This window comes from Lipophrys pholis, assembly GCF_963383615.2.
Source record: "Lipophrys pholis genome assembly, chromosome: 5".
Taxonomy (NCBI): domain Eukaryota; kingdom Metazoa; phylum Chordata; class Actinopteri; order Blenniiformes; family Blenniidae; genus Lipophrys; species Lipophrys pholis.
Genome location: NC_137628.1, coordinates 19,561,784 through 19,580,347, shown reverse-complemented (window position 1 = coordinate 19,580,347; position 18,564 = coordinate 19,561,784). Strand labels below are relative to the sequence as shown.

At 40.8% G+C, this 18,564-nt stretch overlaps 1 protein-coding gene across 1 annotated transcript; it reads right to left on the bottom strand.

The window, feature by feature from the left end:
- Window positions 1–2,215: 2,215 nt before the first annotated feature.
- ptpn9b (protein tyrosine phosphatase non-receptor type 9b) lies at window positions 2,216–16,190 on the bottom strand. The gene is made up of 13 exons (XM_080463958.1): window positions 16,093–16,190; window positions 13,133–13,276; window positions 11,676–11,765; window positions 11,353–11,477; window positions 10,925–11,030; window positions 10,728–10,838; window positions 9,724–10,631; window positions 9,522–9,618; window positions 8,350–8,419; window positions 7,805–7,883; window positions 7,564–7,714; window positions 7,213–7,420; window positions 2,216–3,906 (listed from the first exon to the last, which is right to left on the bottom strand). The coding sequence occupies exons 1-13, from the start codon at window positions 16,123–16,125 to the stop codon at window positions 3,683–3,685; spliced, it is 2,346 nt and encodes a 781-aa protein (XP_080320084.1). The 5' UTR covers window positions 16,126–16,190; the 3' UTR covers window positions 2,216–3,682.
- Window positions 16,191–18,564: the final 2,374 nt, after the last annotated feature.

Below are 18,564 nucleotides of genomic sequence, written 5' to 3'. Positions count from 1 at the left end.
GAGATTTATTGGCAGAAACATTACATGTTTACTGCATCGCCAATGTCCTGAATTGTAGAATATTAGATTGTTGGATTTTCATTTCAAACTACATTTGATGGCTACTTTTGTCAAATATGTGCTGCTAGTATTGTCGACTATGTTGAACAGTAGCACTGTCTCCAACTGCCTCCAGCTTAATGTCTGTTTACTTTGATGCATTTATTATAAGTATCAACTCCCTGTATGTTTGCATGTTTTCTCTGGGTTCTGCGATTGACCTACGTTGCAAAAAAACCAAAAACAAACAGAAAAACCTACATTTGAGATAAATTGGTGACAGTTACTTGCAGGTCTTAGGTGAGTGTGGTTCCGTTTGCCTCGTGTTCAAATGGCAGGCAGAAGGGTGGGATAAGTTCGAGCCCCCAGCGACAAGGAGTTGGATAAAATCTTATAGAAGATGGACTACAGAAAGAGCTTTTTCTAGATTTCCGTTTTCTTCTTTATACGATGTTGGCGCGACCGTGACATTTGGGGTGGTTTAAGATCATAGCATCTCTTCTGAACATATCAGGGGGTTTGGAATCATTGACGTAAATGACACTTTTGTCATTTAACCCTTATTTTACCAGAAAAAACCTTGTTCAGGTTAAAAATCTTTTTCAAGAGTTTCCTGGCCAAGACAAGCAGCAGTACATTAAGGTTCCCGATAGGTCCATCATTCAAAACATCTGCAGACAGATGTATCCGTCTTCAAGTCGCTAAGCAACTTTTTAAAAGAGTCCCTTGAAACTAGGTTTTTGAGGTTCAGGTTATATTATTTACCATAATACGACCAGTGTTAGTTTGACTGTCAGGAAGAGACTACAGACAGAAACACACTCTTTGTTACTTTGAAGGATAACATCAAACCTGAAAAATGGTTGCCTTTCGTCTAGTGAACCAGGTAATTTATGACTGGGTTGAAAAACTTTGTGCAGTGAAGTAGTAGTTTGCACACTTGCTTCACAACTGAGTGGGATTTGCGAGTCCTCCTCCTTCATGCTTTCTTTTCTTCTAAGGTACACTATCATCTAAAGACATGCACGATGGGTTGATTCATGACTCCAAGCAGTCTGTTGGTGTTTGTGACTGTGCTAACCTTGTTGATCCACTCAATGTCATCTCCAGTTTCTTGTGTGTTCAGCCTCATTCAGTGAAAAAGAGATCACACGGGTTCTGTATTCATTCAAGATAGTAAGACCATTGCTTTAATGGGACAGCTGGGCTGACAGCATGTAAAAGGCCATAATTCAATCACAGGAACTTAAAGCACATAAAATAACATTAAATGAACACCGAGAACAAATGCACATGGCATTCTTAAGTTTCTTACAAAAACCAATTAAAAGTAGCACAGGGACCAAAACTCACTTACATACATACTCTCCCCTCTTTCGTAGCTATACATGATCATTAGTAATGTTCCCGAGGTGCTCCGGAGTGTTTTTGTGTCCGTGGATGCAAGGCTGCACTGGTAGGTCCATGCTAGTAGGATGTTGTGGATGTGTGACAGAAAAATCGTATCGTTAGGGTGAGCCTGGGCCTTTGGCATTGAGGGATGACGGGTCCACATTCACCAAAAAAACAAAAAACATCCATGTACGACTAAATTGCTCGGACACCATTACCCCAAAAACATTCAAGGCTCTCGTTCCATGCTGATAAACCTTAACTCACTCTAATATATAAAGATATATGTAGATATATATTTATATGAACAGAAAAGCCAGCCACTTGTCTTTATAGCTATTTTTTCCCCCTCTTAATAGCTCTTCTTCTTTTTTTTTTTTTGCTTTCGCTTTGTCCTTGGCATAGAGGATCAGATAGTCAGAAGTTAATGTCACTGTTAAAGGTTTAAGGATAAGCTTGCTAAAACACAATTATTAGCTTTGCCATCTTCCTTATTGTCCTCAAATTGAACCCTCACTGTTTATACAAGTCAGCTCTAAAAAATACTATGGCAAGAGAGGTTTTTCCACTTAAATTTCATGGCGAATGACAAAAAATATATTTCACTTTCCGTCCGTTTTGTTCAGCTTATCAAACATAATAACTGGTCTGTTTTTCTTTGTAGCATCGTACCAACATTCACCGATTTCAATATTGTAGAAGTTGTACAAAGACATAAATACAGTAGGATACAATACAGTAAAAAATACAAAATAAAGTCGATATAGTTTTTTTTTTTTTTTTTCCCTTAAACGATAATTTACCAGAGGCAAACCAGAAACGGATCTTTGACACTAGGCAAAAAACACGAGAATTACCCCCTGAGGTCAAATGATAAAAGAATAGCCGTGTCTCAAACCAGAGCTTACTCCCAGATAACTCACTACTTATTTGTAAGTAGTGTGCTATGTACAGGACAATAGGCAAAATGTGAGTGTCCTGTGTAACACATAGTCAACGTGTCCTTTGCAAGTGCACTAGTTTGGGTGTTATTACTATACTAGTGAAGACATTGAGCGAAGGAAAACGTGAAGGCACAATCATCCGAGGCAGAACGCACCTCGGACATTAAACTCAACAGTTGTGGTTTCAAGGAGGCCGATTTAAAAGAGGAAGGAGCAAGAAGGGAAGTACAAGTGTACAGTTTTAAGATATGGTTTAGGTCTGAGAACGACGAGGCAGTGAATCAAGTTAAGGCCAAATTACTTAAGATCGTCCGATCAGAACGCTCCGACAGTATAGATGTTGGACCTGATAATTACTTTATCAGTTTAAAACCATGTTTCCATATGTTGTCATCACCTGGCTCGCTACAATAGGATTTGATGAAGTCAATTATACTGAACACGGTTTTTCTTTTTTGCACGATTTTCAGAGGTTGTTATTTTACATGATAATGTATAAATGTATGTTACAAGAATATACACGGGCTTCAGTCAATAATATCTCAGTAAGGAATACATCCAAGCATTCAGGGTGAGGACTTTGGCTTTGAAAAGTTAGTCTACATATGCACAAATATGAAACACACATAGAAAATGCACCATTTAAAAAAAGAAAAAAAGAAAAAAAAAAAAAAAAAAAAGGAAATGGACTGAATGGCTCACTCACTTATTCGTCACTTACAAGCTCTCTCACGGAGAACCATTTCCTGAAAAACTGTTAAAAATACAAAAAGAGAAAATAAATGTTTTCAAGTTTTACCTTTTCATACCTCTCACATCTCATCCGTTGTCTCAGACTTGCTCAGAGTTGAGAAGGAACAAGAAAATATAAAAAGGAAAAAACAGGCTGGGGTTTGGAGGGCTTCAAGGGGTACAAGTTCAAGTTTGTCATTCCTCATGTGCAAGTCAATATAAAAAACAAAAATGCTACAACTCGTACAACGCTTTGTCAACAAGACAGGTTCAGGGCAGGCCAAGTCCCCGTATAGTTTGCTAAATATTAGGGGCTCAAATATTGGCAGTCCAGCTTGCTCATAAATGACGTAATGCACAGTCTCCACTGCACTGTTGTTGTTTTTTCCTTTTCCAGCTCTTCATCTATCCACTCATCTGAAGAAAGAGCCACTGTGGGATTCTGCCATCCTTTGTTGCTGCACTTACAGAGAGGAGTCAACCTCCTATGCTCTGAAACGCCACTCTTCAGTCTTTTCGTTCCTATGACTTCTGCTTATGTTGACTATCCCGGTCCTCTAGATATCGTGCGAGTCTCACTCACTGTCAGTCTCGAGGTCTGAGTCAGACCACTGCACCGGGGTCAGCTTCCCATGCCGCTGGGCATACTCAATGACTGCTGTGTAGCAGAAGTAGTACTGGTCCCAGGTCTGAATACTGAAAGCCCTCTGTGTACGCATCCGCCGCACCGTCTGACGAACATCTATCGTGCCGATGTCCTCGAGTCGGGACAGGCAGATGTCCAGTGTACAGAATGTGCCTGGACAAAAGGCGGAAAAGAGCAAAGCAAACAATTTTACCAAAGTACAAAGCGATTCAGAGAAGGTCACAGTAAAAGAACATTGAGGGAGGAAAACCTTCAACTGAAAGAAAGTGATGACGTTTCTCCTTCAGATTGGAAATCATTGGACACATTTTTCAGCTCTATTTGGCCCAAGCAAGTGCCATTGTGAAGGCAACTCCAAGGTCACCTGCTATTTTTGTGTATGTATGTAATGTGACTATAAAACCAGAGGGTGTAGTTGTTAATACATTTACTCCAATGGCGGCTGGATTGCTGGTCTTACTGCTCTGAAATAGCTGCGACACACACACCACTGCATGATCGAAAGAGGGTTGTACAGGACATACTGTTCATCTGGACTCCTCAAGCAACACAGCTTGAATGCAGAACATCGAAAAAAAAAAAGAAAAAAACAAATGCAGCTGCATGTGTTTTTTAAATTTGCACCATTAAAGAAAGAGAGGCCTTAAAATATTAGGAAATCCTTCCTCAAACTGCAAGAAGTGTTGCTATTTCCCCATTTATTGCTCTCACTCACAATCACACCATGCAACAGGGGAAAGTGTCTCGCTCGAAGACACGCTGAACAACGAACAAGGCGAGAGTGTTACTGAACAACCAACATCAGATCAGGAGACAAGTCGCTTTAACAACTTGGCCACAGCCATCCAATCATCACCAATAGTATCGTATACATCAGGATTTTCTGAGTAGTGCAAACATAGAATAAAAATAAATACTCATATTTTTGCCTAAAAAAAAAAAAGGACAAATGTGCTTCCTATGCTTACGGGAATCGTTACATGCGTTTCAAACGTTGTCATACATTGCTGCCTTGATAATCAAATGCCTCCCTTAAAGGGGACATATCATGCTAAATCCACTTTTTTAGCCCTTAAATGCATTTTGTTGTATATTTAGAGTGTTTAGAAGTACAGAAAAGTTCAAAGTAGTCTCTTCAGGTGCTCCGTTGATATCTTTATATTCTGTTTTGGTCATATTTTGCGATCCGTTTCGATTTTTCTATTCTCTATTACGTTTTTTGAACAATGACGTCACAGTATTCGCAGCGGAACTGCCAAATTAGGACATCGACACTTCGAGCAATCCGCCATTTTTGTTTCTCGCTGCGATTTTGTAGTCCAACCTAAGGGTGCCGAAGTTACGAGAGGATAAGTCGAAATGTTCGGTTGTTGGATGTAGTAACCCACAAGCTTCGGTACACCGTCTCCCAGCATCAGAACCTTTTCGAAGTGCCTGGTTGAGTTTTATTTTTCACAGAAATGTACCCACATCTGTGGGTAAGGTCATTTTTGTGTGCGCGAAGCACTTTAAGGACGACTGCTTCAGCAACCTCCGCCAGTATAAAGAAGGATTTGCCGAAAGACTTGGTCTGATTGAGCGGTCAGTTCCTTCTATCTATGGAGACGACGAACAGAGCACTTCGGTAAGCTGTATATAACGCTAAAAAGTGTGATGATAAGACGTCCCTGTCATTGTTTTGTTAGCATTAGCAGTTGCACCGTCTTCATATGTTAGCGCTGTGTGCTCGTTTTAGATTATAATGTAACTTCTGTGTTAAATAGTCGTTGTAATACAGGCAGTATTGTAGTAGTGGGCATGGATGGAGAAGTTAGTGTAAATATAGTAACACACCATTGCGTTACATCCATATGAAGACGTTGTTCTGTAGGTGCATCATCGTCATTTTCATCTCGCTCCGCCGGGTCCGACTCTGGCTCCAACATGTATGGCTGGATGGACAAATCTTCCGTTGTTGACATTTTGTAAATAATGTGTGAATATAAAGTTTCTGCGCCGCTAGATAATTGTATCTGTTCTATCAAACTACAAAGATGGCCGAACAGGGTGAAGTTGAACCGAGTGTCACCTCTGCAACCTGGAGAGGAGGCGGGGTATGAAGTGTCTCATTTGCATTTGAAGAGACCGCCCCAAAACGAGTTGCTCTCAGAAGCACATCAGAAAAGGGGTAGAAAAGGGGCCTGTGGAGCTCTAATAATGAGGAATTCAGACCCAAGCATTGCAGTTCCGCTTTATATAGACCACAACTGTATGATTTATATGTAAAAAGGAAGGATTTAAAAGCATGATATGTCTCCTTTAAGGCCCTTCCATACTTTCTGCATTGCGCTTCCGCAGACTGCTTCGACTTGTGCTGGACCACAGATGCACACATGATTGTATCCATACTACACTTCTGGGTTCACTTCCGTATGCGTTCCATAACGTAACGTAATGATCCCGAAAATATCTCCACTTCTGGTGGCAGCGTTCTCCTCCTTTCCTAAAGTTGTTTATATTTCATTGCAGGAGTTCCGATCCATCAGGCTCTTAGTATTCTTTTAAATTGTGATTATATAGACAGGGAGATGGAGGATCGCCTCACACAAGCGCCCAGTAGGCTCTGGTGCATGCGCGGTCACATAAATTGGGCTGCGGGGGTCAGAGTGGACCCTTCCGCACAGGGGTGGATGACGATTTTGACGTTGCACTGACCAAAGCAAACAAAACAAAGTATGGATCGGCATTTAAAGAGGTCATATCATGCTAAATTCACTTACTAATGGTTATCCAACAGAAATATGGATCCCCATACCTTGGGATGACGCCCGGGAAGTGAAGAAAATCTGTTATCTCTCCCCTGGCTTATTTCAATTTTTAGAAAGCAACTGCTCGAATGAGTGAATCAGAAATCAAACCCTATATAGTGTCATCGGGGGTTTAGCCAATCCCAACCAAGGTAGGCCCTCCCTTTAACCCCCGGGCTGTAAGAAGGTGATTCACAGCAACAGCATATGGAGTATAATTTAGGCTTCATGAAAACAATCAACACAGAAGATGAATAGAAGGTTCCGTATTGAATGGTGAGTTTTTTTACAATCCTGCATAACCTGTTCTATGATTAGTTTGACAATCCACCAACAAATAGCTTGAACCTCGCAGATGTTTACAACGCTCTTCCTTTCTGTAACCTGAGGCACCGCACAGTTCTTCAAAGGGATGTTTCAAGTCATAAAAATATATAAATAATTCTCTCTAAAAAATATACAGTATGTTAAAATCAGTATCGACTGTGTTTTTATTACTTATGACAGCAAAATAATATGCAGCCATAGCAACATTAGCTGTCTGATACAATTGTTTAATATCATCAGCTCAAAATCTGTGATGAATCACATAACTCACATGAATCTCTGTGTATCTTATTGAATGTCCACTATATGTAAAGTGTACCTAAACCTGGTATTAGTGTGCCTTTACCTGTGCGACCAATGCCAGCACTGCAGTGAACGACCACAGGGGGGCCCCCTGGAGACCCCCTCCAGCTCAATCCAAGGCTCCTGACTGCAGCTTCTCTCTGTTGTTGGACATGCTCCCGGAAGTCCAACATGGCTGAAGCACTCTTAGGCACCCCGAAGTCCGGCCAGCTGACATAGAGGTAGTGGCACACTTCCCGTCTCTCTCCGGACTAAGAAAAGGTCAGAATATTTAACAGGAAAATAAAGGAAGATCAATTTTTGATCAAAAGTGTAAAATCTGTAATGGGAATATCTTTGGGTTTTTAATTCAGACACTTAGTGCCACGTCATCGACTCTGACAGTAAAATTTACCTGTGTGTTGGAAAGTTCAAGGTGGGATAATTTGAAGTCCTGAAACACCTGGATGTGTGTATTCCTGACCAAGAAGTACCCAAACTGTTCGGTCCTCCCTTCCTCCAGAGGCCAATACTGACCACATTTGACGCGTCCACGCTCCACAACCCTGAGACACACAGAGATAAACTAATCTCAATCACATATTTAGGAAATCTCCACAACAAAATTTACCTTAAGCTTTTAACTTGTCCCTCACCTGGTGGTCATGACAATGATAAGTACCATCTGTTCCCACACCATCCGCCAGAAGTCACCAAAAGTTTTTGGCAAAGGACCTGAAGGGGCAGAAAAGTCTGTTAGATCATTGTTAACAACAGAACTAAGATGACAGTATAGGCCTAACAAACCACATATCTGTGTCTCTCAAATACAAATCTTGTGATTTACAATGTTATGATACAATATGAAGATTATAGACTAGATATAGACTATATAGGGCATTAAGATCTACTCAGTTCTGCTCCAATAAAATCAATCTGACATATTCCATAAAAATTTTTCATGGCATTTACATTTTTTTGAAAGGCACTTGTACTAAAAAGATCTATGATGACTTATAAAGCAAATATAAATGTCTTTGTAATGTTTGAAAAATGTACTATCCTGAAGGTAACATGTGAGATTCATACCGACATTTACTATTTTACTCCAAGTCAAATATGGAGCAAATACTGTTCATTGAATTGTTTTGGTAAATCCAAACCATCTGCAAAGAAGTACATAAAGCTCATATCTACTCACCCTGAGTCGCTATATAGGCGTTGCTTCTCTTGTACCCATCCATGAAACTGGCATTGATGTAATCTGATGTCTGCAAAACAGGAGAAGAGAAGAGATTTAAACTGGCTGTAAAAAGAATCATTCATTATTGACTATCAGTTATTTTTTCTGCTTTTAACCTTAAATAGATGGGGATGGGATTTGAACCTGCACACACTAGGTCAGTTCTCGAACATCTAAACCAGTGATTCTCAACCTTGGGGCCGTGGTCCATACTCCTGTGGGCCACAGGACCACAATGCCACTTCCTACCACTTGGGGCAGTGACGCATCATTCAGTTGTTGAACACGCTCCAATAAGCAGCAGCAGAAGAAGCTAGCAGTAAACTTATGACTGAAGTGATGGAGAAATTTTTCAAAGACACAATATGTCTGCAAGTACAACCCCACCTTTATTAAGTTCGGCTTTTTGAGTATTTAAATCAAAATAGTGTAGGATTTCAGATTTTATATATTATTGACTTGTGCCTTTATATTTGTTCTTGCAGCAACTTGAGTTGTTAGAATTGCTCTTTTGTTCAGTGTTGATTGTGCAGGTTTACATATACAAGATCACAATGTTATTGAGATCATCACAGTGTATCGCATCATTTATTTTACAAGGTTTTACCTTGTTTAATCTAAGTGGATTTGACTTAGCTATTGAATTCACATCAAGCCAAGACTGAGCAGTTGAAATGAAAGCGTTAATATTCAAATGGGCCCCGGGCCACTTTGTACTGGGAAAATTGGGCCCCAAAGTCAAAAAGATTGAGAACCCCTGATCTAAGCCATCACTGTTTTAGGATCTAGTGACTTCAGACAGTTACAACTACCGCTGAAAGATTATGTGTAAAATTATAAAAGAAGACACGATCAAATTGTTTTCATGGCTTATGACGTCAACGTGCATGGTAAATTATTAAATATGTGAGTTTTCCACATTTATATCAGCACTTTTTTGTTAATTATGCTACAATACCAACAACTAATTACTGAACTATATGACAATGAAAAATATGCAAACAGGATTATAGTTCCTCAAAAGTTACCACTACATACAAACGTGATGGTTGTGTATTAGGATCTCCTCAGCTGCAAGCATTTACACATTTGTCATTCATCTTTAAAGAAATAATGTTGATGAACATTACCTCATCTTCATCATCACTGAGCTCGCTGAGTCGCACTCGGGACTGGTCCAGACAGAGAACATCGCTGTACCTGTTCTTTATCTGATTGGCCAGTTTCCTACAAAGATTACAGTGTTTTATTTTTTGTTTTTAATTGTTGCTTTGTTGGTGAAGAAAGATCATGTGACAGAGAGCACAGAGTGAGAGGGGAGGGAAGTCTTACTTGGAGTAGTCGAAGGTGCCTGCTGGTGGCTCCTTGCGGATCTCCTCGTACTCCTGGTAGATGCCCTTCTTCTTCTGCTTCTTCACGTGCTCCACCAGCTCGTGCACTGTCATGCCTCCCTGCTCTGGCATGTGGACAGACACTTCCATAAATCGGTTCTCATCATCAGGGTCCCACGATGAGGAAAGGGGCGGGGATTGTGAAGTGGGCTGGTGGGGTGGACGAGGCAGAGATTTCTGAGGCAACGGCGGTACCCCTTCCTCCTCTTCGCCTTCCTCATCTTCCTCCTTCATGGCCTCATTTTGGGACTGATCGGCAGAGTCTGTTGCGATGCCGTGCGTTGCATTTTCATCACCTTTCTGTGAAAGCGGTGTGTCAGGGGGCGTATCTGACTGGGGAGGGGCTTGGCAGCTGCGGCCATTCATGTTAGTGTTGGGGCTGCTGCCGCTGACTGTCATGTTGGCCCCGGTCACCGCTGAGCCATTCCAGTGTTGGTGGTTCCCCTGTGACCGGTCTGCAGCAGAATTGGGGCTCTGTTGGTACTGGCCTAGGCCTCGAGTCCTGCCCTCCACTATACTGCAGTGGTTGTGTGGGTTAGCATTGCTATCATCGTAGCAATTAGAGTTAGCGACAGCTAGCTCGGGACCCAACTGTTTATTTAAATGGGTGTGGTCCAGTGTAGCACCTACGCTTGTGTTGCTGTTCTCTAAGCTGTAAGAGCGCAACAAACTTCCCACGCAGTCGTGTGTGTCATGTTCTTCTGTGTCGCCCTGAACGAGGTTTGTGTGCACGTTAACACAGGACTGGATCCAAGCCACGTGGCTATACTGGGACGTCCCGCCCAGATGTTCAGGGAGGGACGAGACCGGGATGTGACTAGCCAACTCATGAGCTTTCACTGTGCATACCTGGTGAATGGAGACGGGCGAAAAAATGTTCAATAACAAGTTAGAGATGTATCAAATATTCTGATGTGAGTTCACAGTGAAAATAACCACACGTACCCTTTCTCTCAGCTTTTCACGTACAAAGAGGCGGAGGACTGCAAAAGGTGCTCGGAACCAAAGAGGCGATGACACAATAAAGACACATTTTAGGCGAGCTGGAAATGCGCCCTAGGAGAAATGTTGCAAAAAGCTTTTTTTAACGACAGAACACACTGGAAACCAGGCACTGAAAAGGGGATAGTACTTAGATTTACCTTCAGCAAATTGAGAATCTTGACACAGAGCTCATAGTCAAAATTTCCATAACTGGAGTTGGTCATGTCGTAAATAAATATGAGTCCGTCTCTTTGAGTTTGCAAACTGAAAAGAAGTTTAAAAGATTTTAAACTAAAAGCACAAGAATCGAACAAGTTCAATCTAAACATTTCAGATTTTTAGACATCTGTTTTATTTTGATGCAATTTCCTGCCGCCTGTGTTTGTCCACTTTCTTTGAACAACAAATTAACATATGAAGTTTGTCAAAAACAGGGAACACAACAACTGCACATATATATATTTCAATGCCTGTACTTTTAATTTTCAAGACAGGTTGAAATCGAAATTACGGAACTGAGACAAAACGACAAGAAAGCAGTGTTGTGACAGCAGAAGTTGCAAGCAGTAAATGATTTGGGTCTCACCTCTCTATGGCTTTGTCCAGTTGATAGATAATGGCCTGCAGCACAGCTTTGTGGGTGGTGATGTCTGGCCGATGGAGGCGGGCAGTAAACAGTGCTAGAGCAGCTCCCTTTGCATCACGGCCAGGCTGATTGGAACACGAGTCAGTCATCTTATACACCCAACACACTTCATGATTTTACAATAAGAGACAGATAGAGACATGCATGTATTTGCACAAGGAAAGACGCATGTGCACATCATTCCAGTGCAATCAAACGTGACAGCAAAATAACAAACTGAGAAACCTTTGTGTTACGTGACTCAGATTTAAGTCACTACTCACCAGGACTGTAAATTTGCCGCTCAGCAGCTCAGAGCGCAGCGGCTCCTCGTCTGGGTTGATATTGATGATGCCCTCTTTGATTCTTGTGTTCTAATTTTATTGCATGCGGATGGAAACAGGACAGTAAGAAGAAAAGTCATTAGTATCATCGATAAGTGAAAAAACCTAGGACTGCATCTCGGATATTGCTGTTACTGCAGTGTAATGAAGGCCTGACTAATAACAATCGATTAATAATAGGTTTTAGTGTTTAATGACAAGACATTTTTTTATATTCCACTGATTGTACTTTTATTTTCTTTTTCCGAGAATTTGTTTTTTCTCTCTTGTGCTATTCGGAGAACTGGAGTTAAGTAAATAACCTTAAGGGTTATATTTGTTCAGACACAGGCACACAGCTCAATCAATCAAATATCATAAAAAGTATTTCTTGCTGAGATTATATTTCAGTTTGAAATTACGCTCCTAAGAACAAATACAACTTTATGGACGTCCATAATGTTGGGTCAACCCCAGTACAGGAACGCAGGCACAGGCATTCCTGGGTGTCTTTTTCACACAGTAAAAGCTTGTTGCTATTTAAGTTTGAACATTAGAATTTCATGGTGATTAAAAAGGTTCCACAGGCTGAACTGTTATTACACATCACACAACTTTATCATTAAAACTACAATTACAGAAGATATACACAGATTAAATATGGAACTGAATAAAATATTTTTATATTGCATGCATGGACTATTGAGTAAAATAGACCACCATTAATGCATTATTTGGTCAACTAAAGGCGTGTACAACTGTGTGATTTTATACATGTTGTTATGACTATGGATTAAAAAGAGATGGGTATATGACAGTAAGTCTTCCTGCATGTCGTCAACCTACACTCAAGCAGAGGTGGCAAAAACAGCGACTTAAGTTAATATGCAAGAATGAAAATATCCTGTACACGACCAGTGCCTTCAGGGGATAAATTGAGCTCTTTGAGCTCACTTGAGCCAGTCTTCTCATAGCATTTATATGCAGGGAAAAGCCATGTGTTGTTGTAGAGTCAGAATGTGGACGTTCTCCAAAGTTTTACCTCCATGGAAATAAAGTATTGATTTTGTTTGATTGTTTTGTTTGATTGCCTGCATTTAGCTGTGAATGTAGTGTACTGATAGTCATTGTTTAATTTCTGACATTGCTAGCTCTGGTTGCAATAGTGTGACAGTGGCCATCAATGCACCTTTCACATTTTTATCATTTCATCTTTTGCTCAACCATTTAGGATTTTTTTTTTGTCAAGGTTATAATGAACAGTTAACTTGTTGGAACCATTTGCAACTTCAGTTGCAAGAAAAACACTTGCCAGACAAAATGTACCTTCTCTGAATAATTTAAATCCAGGTTAAGTAACATGGTGTTCTGTTGATGGCAGAAAAAGTGGGGGAAAAAGGACCAAAATTAGTATGTACCTTGTATGCTTGGAACAGATCGATGGCTCTGGAGACGTCAAACTTGCGGGCCATAAGAAACTTAACAGCTGTAGGTTGGGAGACAAGCCCAGCACTGTGAGGCTGCTCCCTGCTACGCACCACACCCAGGAACTCCTCCACAGCCTGGACGGACGGGGGGAGGCAACATGGAAGGGGACAGGTGAAATAGTGGGCGTGTGATGAGGATAGAAGCAAAGGAACTTTGTAAAAGACATATTTCGGGGGAGAAGAGCACAAGGAAAGGCAGACGACACAAAGAAGTATGATAATGGAGACTGACATGTACAGGAAAAACCAAACAGAATTTTTTTAATATCAGCTGTCTTAAGTTGTGCAGTGCCTTCATAGCCAAATGTTGATGCAGATGGCAGCAGGAGGCTGTGCCACTGGAAGATGAGGGGGATGAGAGCGCTACTCTCCCAAGTGCCAACAGTCTGATTATTATCATCATCTAAGTATATTATAGCTGTCTTACAAGGTTCAAATCAACAAGAAAAGATTACACAGACTAATAATTAAAATAGCGAATAATCTGTAAAAAATGAATAAAAATAAATTCAGAATATATTCTATTCGATCCAAGAACTACGAAGTGGATTTCAAGTATAAAAGCAACTAATGGGCCCAAATGAGGTTTGCAATGAATTTTCTTATTCACTCAGATTCAAATGATCTTATGATCTGACAAAAATTGCTATTGGTTGAATGTCACCTAACATACATATATAGAATGAAAATTAATGGACAAAAATAATACCTGTCAACCTGTCTCTTGTGAATATTTATCCTCGCTCTTTAACCACAATATAAAGATTTCATAACATTTTTAAACTTCCCATAATGCCCGTCATAAAGGCGTGTGACAAAACATAACATAGAGCTTAAACTAAACATATACCAAAGTCTAAACTATACACATACAGGCCATATGAGCCAAGACAAGCAAAGAACTGAACCAGGAAATGATTTTCAAACAAAAAGGTGAACTTCATGCTAAAATAACAGCAGTTCTGTCTATATTACTATGGGTGTAAGTATGGCAATACTGTGGTGCTGTCCTCTGATGGACAACATTGGCAAGACACATAGGTCATTACAACAACATTTATTTCAGAGTAACTTGGTCAACAGTCCCTTCTGGATAAGCAATAATTACTGAGAGGTTGTGCCACATAAATGTGATTATATCAAACTTGAGACAAACAGATTTTGCAGCGGCATTTATTTTTTTCTATTTAGCCTTTATTTGGTCAGGAGAACAACATTGAGATTATTAATCTCTTTTACAAGTGTGTCCTGAGAAGCTGGAGGGGCCATGGGTCTTGCTCGGGGACCCCCGGTACATGTTTTTTTTTGCACTGTGGGGGAAACCCACACACACACAGGGAGAACATGCAAACTCCACACAGAAAGGCCCTGTATGGTAATGTATCCTCAACTCAGTGGAAGAAACAAGAAACAAACTAAACATTAGGGCATTTGCATTTAATAAAAACACATCACTTAATGGTGAGTTTCATTATGTAGGTCTGTTATAGACTTTAGGTCCATAATTCACAGCTTAACAGGTATGTCACATGACATGCAATCAAATTAATCAGCAGATGATATAGTGTTCACAATAAGTGAACAGTGGAGTGAAACAATAATGCGATCTCAACTTAGACTTGTGACACTGTTATCCTGCATGACCTTTCATGATCCTGATCTCAAGTATTGGGAGTTATTACCCCAGACAGACTGGAACCCTTCCAAACCAGAGTTTGGATTTGCACTATATGCCTTATTCATATTCATGAACTACCTTCTTGAGCTGCTAAACACCGTCTTGTTGTTCTTAAACTATGACAACAAATTCTCTTCTGACTGTGTATGGTTTTCAAAAGGTGGTGGTTTAGAGTTCAGCTTCTTCCAGGCTTGGGGAATAATAGCAAACTCTCACAGCTTACATTTTAGAGCCACTTCGAAACGAGTTATTTGGTAAATAACAACCACAGGAACATCCGAACCAGGATGTATTAAACCTGGGTGGAGATTACATTAATAACACTGCCACTGCTAACACATTGTGATGGACTGGGGTTGCTGGATGGGAGGGGGAAAAAACCCTGATGTTTAGCCAACAAAGAAACAACACATCTGTTCATGATCAGTAACTATCACACTGTTCAAGAAAACCAGCAAATAAATGCGAGCTGTTGAGTACACATGTTGATATTAGATGAAGCGGTCAGATGTTTGCGATCACTGTCAGGCCCACCTCTTTTACTAGAAAAAGATGACAACAACAATGCTAGGAACGGGAGGATCACTTCTGTGAATTCACCGCCGTGAAGCCCCACAGTCCGACGGGACACCGCTAGTGAGGCTGGATCACAAGTCGCAATCTTGAACTTCGACATGTCATATAATTACTGTGTAAATCACTGATTGGTCGTGTTTAGCCCTTACACCACCTCCGACACCAATTATCGCGTCTATCGGGACAGCTGTCGAGGAAATTCCCTGCAAGTCAACAATAGCTATTAGCATTAGCACACGGCTAGGTTACATGTGGTGGCGGGATGGCTAACAAATACAGGCGCAATGATGGAGGTAGCCACGGGTAACAGAGTTTAGTCGGTTATCATCCGAAATAGGAATATATCCTTGTGCTCCGCTTAAAGCGGAGACATGCAGAGTGTGAGTACTCGAGGTGGATTGCCGGTTAGAGGATCCCTGCTACTACTAGCGAACGCCATCATGCTAATACACATGCTAACTGCTGTCAGTCACACCGGAGTCAGAGCGAACGGACCGGAGCTGTTTACCACACAGCATCGGTCCCACAGATAATGGGAGTGGGGGGAAACACGGCTTAAAGAGGAGACAAATGCCACGTGTGTATGTGTTGGCCGTGATAGGAAGAAGTGGGGGAAATATCGTCAAGAGACTCTTACCAGCTGCTCCTGAGCTGTCAGGGCTTCCGCCATCTTGAAGCCTCCGCAACGTCGCAGCGGGCGCGCCCACCAGCCGCTCTCTCACGCCACACACCCCGGGACAGACACGTAGGCTCCGCCCACTCCCGGACGGACACAGAGGCCCCACCCACCCGGGGGACAGACACCGAGGCTCCGCCCACCAGCCGCTCGCTCACGCCATACATCCCGAGATGGACACGAAGGCTCCGCCCACTCCGTTCAAAACCAGTTTACACCCCCCCCCCCCCCCCCATAAAATTGTAGGACAACATGTCCACAAAACTGCAACCCTGGACATCTTGTCCATGGATGAGATTTCAGAAATCTTTTGAGAAAATAAATCCTGTACAATGTACTTTTACATATTATTATTTGTAATTGATATTTTTCATTTATCTAGTATATGTCCATATATATTCAGTATAGTATTATATGGCTTTGTTTCTCTTGAGAATTGCTCAAATTCACCTCCCTCGCACCTACACTGGCCAGGTCACACCTCAGATCTAACCCTAACCCTAAAGACTGTTTCATGATGAAACACATATCTCATGTTATTGTGTGAAATATACTTAATAATCCTTCCAAATGTGTCAAATATACTTTGAAATCCTCCAAATCAACAATGCTGAAAAAAATTAGTCGTGGGCGAGATGTCCCCAACCACATAGATGAGTTGTCCAGGGTAGCAGATTTGTGGACGAGTTGTCCATGCACCATAGCACCAGCAAAACAAAAAATATCTGACGCCGCCACTGCCATGCACCCGCCCATCAGACACACATTACATGAGGAAACTCAGTTCATCAGCACATTCAGCCTGAAATCAACCGATGTGCACACTAACTACTGTTTCTCGGTGGCGCGAGAGAGCACATTATGGAACGCTGAGCGTTATTTTTTACATATTCTTAAATATTTTGCTAATTTTGATGAGCGTGTCAAATTTGCTGAACTTTTGAACATGTTTAGGTGGTCAAATTGTGGACTCTCATGCAACGTGTGAAGTTTCAGCCAGAACGGCACATGTTCAAATACAGCCCGAGCGTTTCTGTGTGGCATTTGCATGTGACCAAAAACAGACCAAAAACATGCATGTGAGGTTGATTTGTGACGCTAAATTGCCCCTACTTGTGAATTTGAAATTTATGGTCTCTGCTCTTTTGATACTAGCATGATAGCCGTTAGCTCATATCGATGCTGGCTAGGTAGGTCACGCAGACGAAAGCATAACTTTCTCGGCCAACTCCGTCAGTCACCCAACTTCGTTTGAGAAGGTGAAAAGAACAAAAAGGTAGTCACAAAATAAATGCTGGTTCAGCTGAAGAGAAGTTATAAAGCTCTATGCTCTTTTTTATCCCAAAAGGTAAAACCACAAAAACAACAATAAGAAAGAGGAAAAGCCCCAACCAATGAAACACAAAGATACACAAAACAACTACAAAGAGATACAATAATGACCATAAAGTAGTGCAAAATGGTTTCAAACAGAAATCAAGCAGACACACTTCTAACGCAATGTTTAACAAATGTGAAAATCACAAAGTGACACTCTGCGTCAAGAAGCAAATCTGTAATACACACTGACAAAAAGAAACAGTCTACAAAAAGCCAAAAGACATCCGCAACATAACACAAGACAAAAGGAGACAGATGTAAGATATCCTCAAGAGACAGGAAATACAAGGCAGACAAAAGACATCTAGACAATTAGACAAATTTCATCCAAAGCAGTCACATAATTATAAAGCAACACAATCCATAAAAACAAATCAACATAGACAACCCCAAAGGGATTTAAAAACAGCTAAGAGGGCCATAACTCTGCTGTCTGAACGCTGATATTCAGAAAGTTAGTCAGAAATATTTTCGTTGAAAGCCAACCAAACATAAAGACTAAATCGTTTCTTTTTGAAATGTCCCAAGGCAGATTTTCCTTAATGGGTGTGTTTTTCTAAGTAAAATGTTTATGATTGAATTTTGAATTCTGTGAATTTTCATTGTTTGTTTATAATGTTCAAAGGTTCTGATTCTTTAACAAAAAAAGAAAAGAAAGAGAGACATAACTCCACTATACTGGCTACTCTAAAGACCCAGACTCAATGACAATAGACAAAACAGACCATAATGTCACCAAATTATACAGGGTTTTTTTTCAGACAGTTCTTCATTAAAACAAATGAACGTTTATCAATTAAGAAATAATAACGGGAAAATCAGCACTGAGTAAATTCACCGACTAAACTTGTATTTAGTAAACAGGAACTTTCCACAGTGCGTCATTTTTTCCCATCGGACTGTACTATTGAAACACCAAAATGGCGCTCCGGCGGTGTTTTTGAATTGAGAACTAAATGTTTACACTTCATAAACTAAATGTTTACACTTCGTAAACTAAATAACTATTTTGAGTGTGACGCGTGTTTGTTTAATGTTTCTTCGATCAATGAA

Excerpts from the sequence above, each read along its gene's own strand:
- ptpn9b (XM_080463958.1), bottom strand. The coding sequence starts at position 16,125 with ATGGCGGAAGCCCTGACAGCTCAGGAGCAGCTG. Across the intron at positions 9,619-9,723 it reads GGCACCTTCGACTACTCCAA|GAAACTGGCCAATCAGATAA; the intron begins GTAAGACTTCCC and ends TAATCTTTGTAG. Across the intron at positions 7,884-8,349 it reads CGCCTATATAGCGACTCAGG|GTCCTTTGCCAAAAACTTTT; the intron begins GTGAGTAGATAT and ends CTGCCCCTTCAG.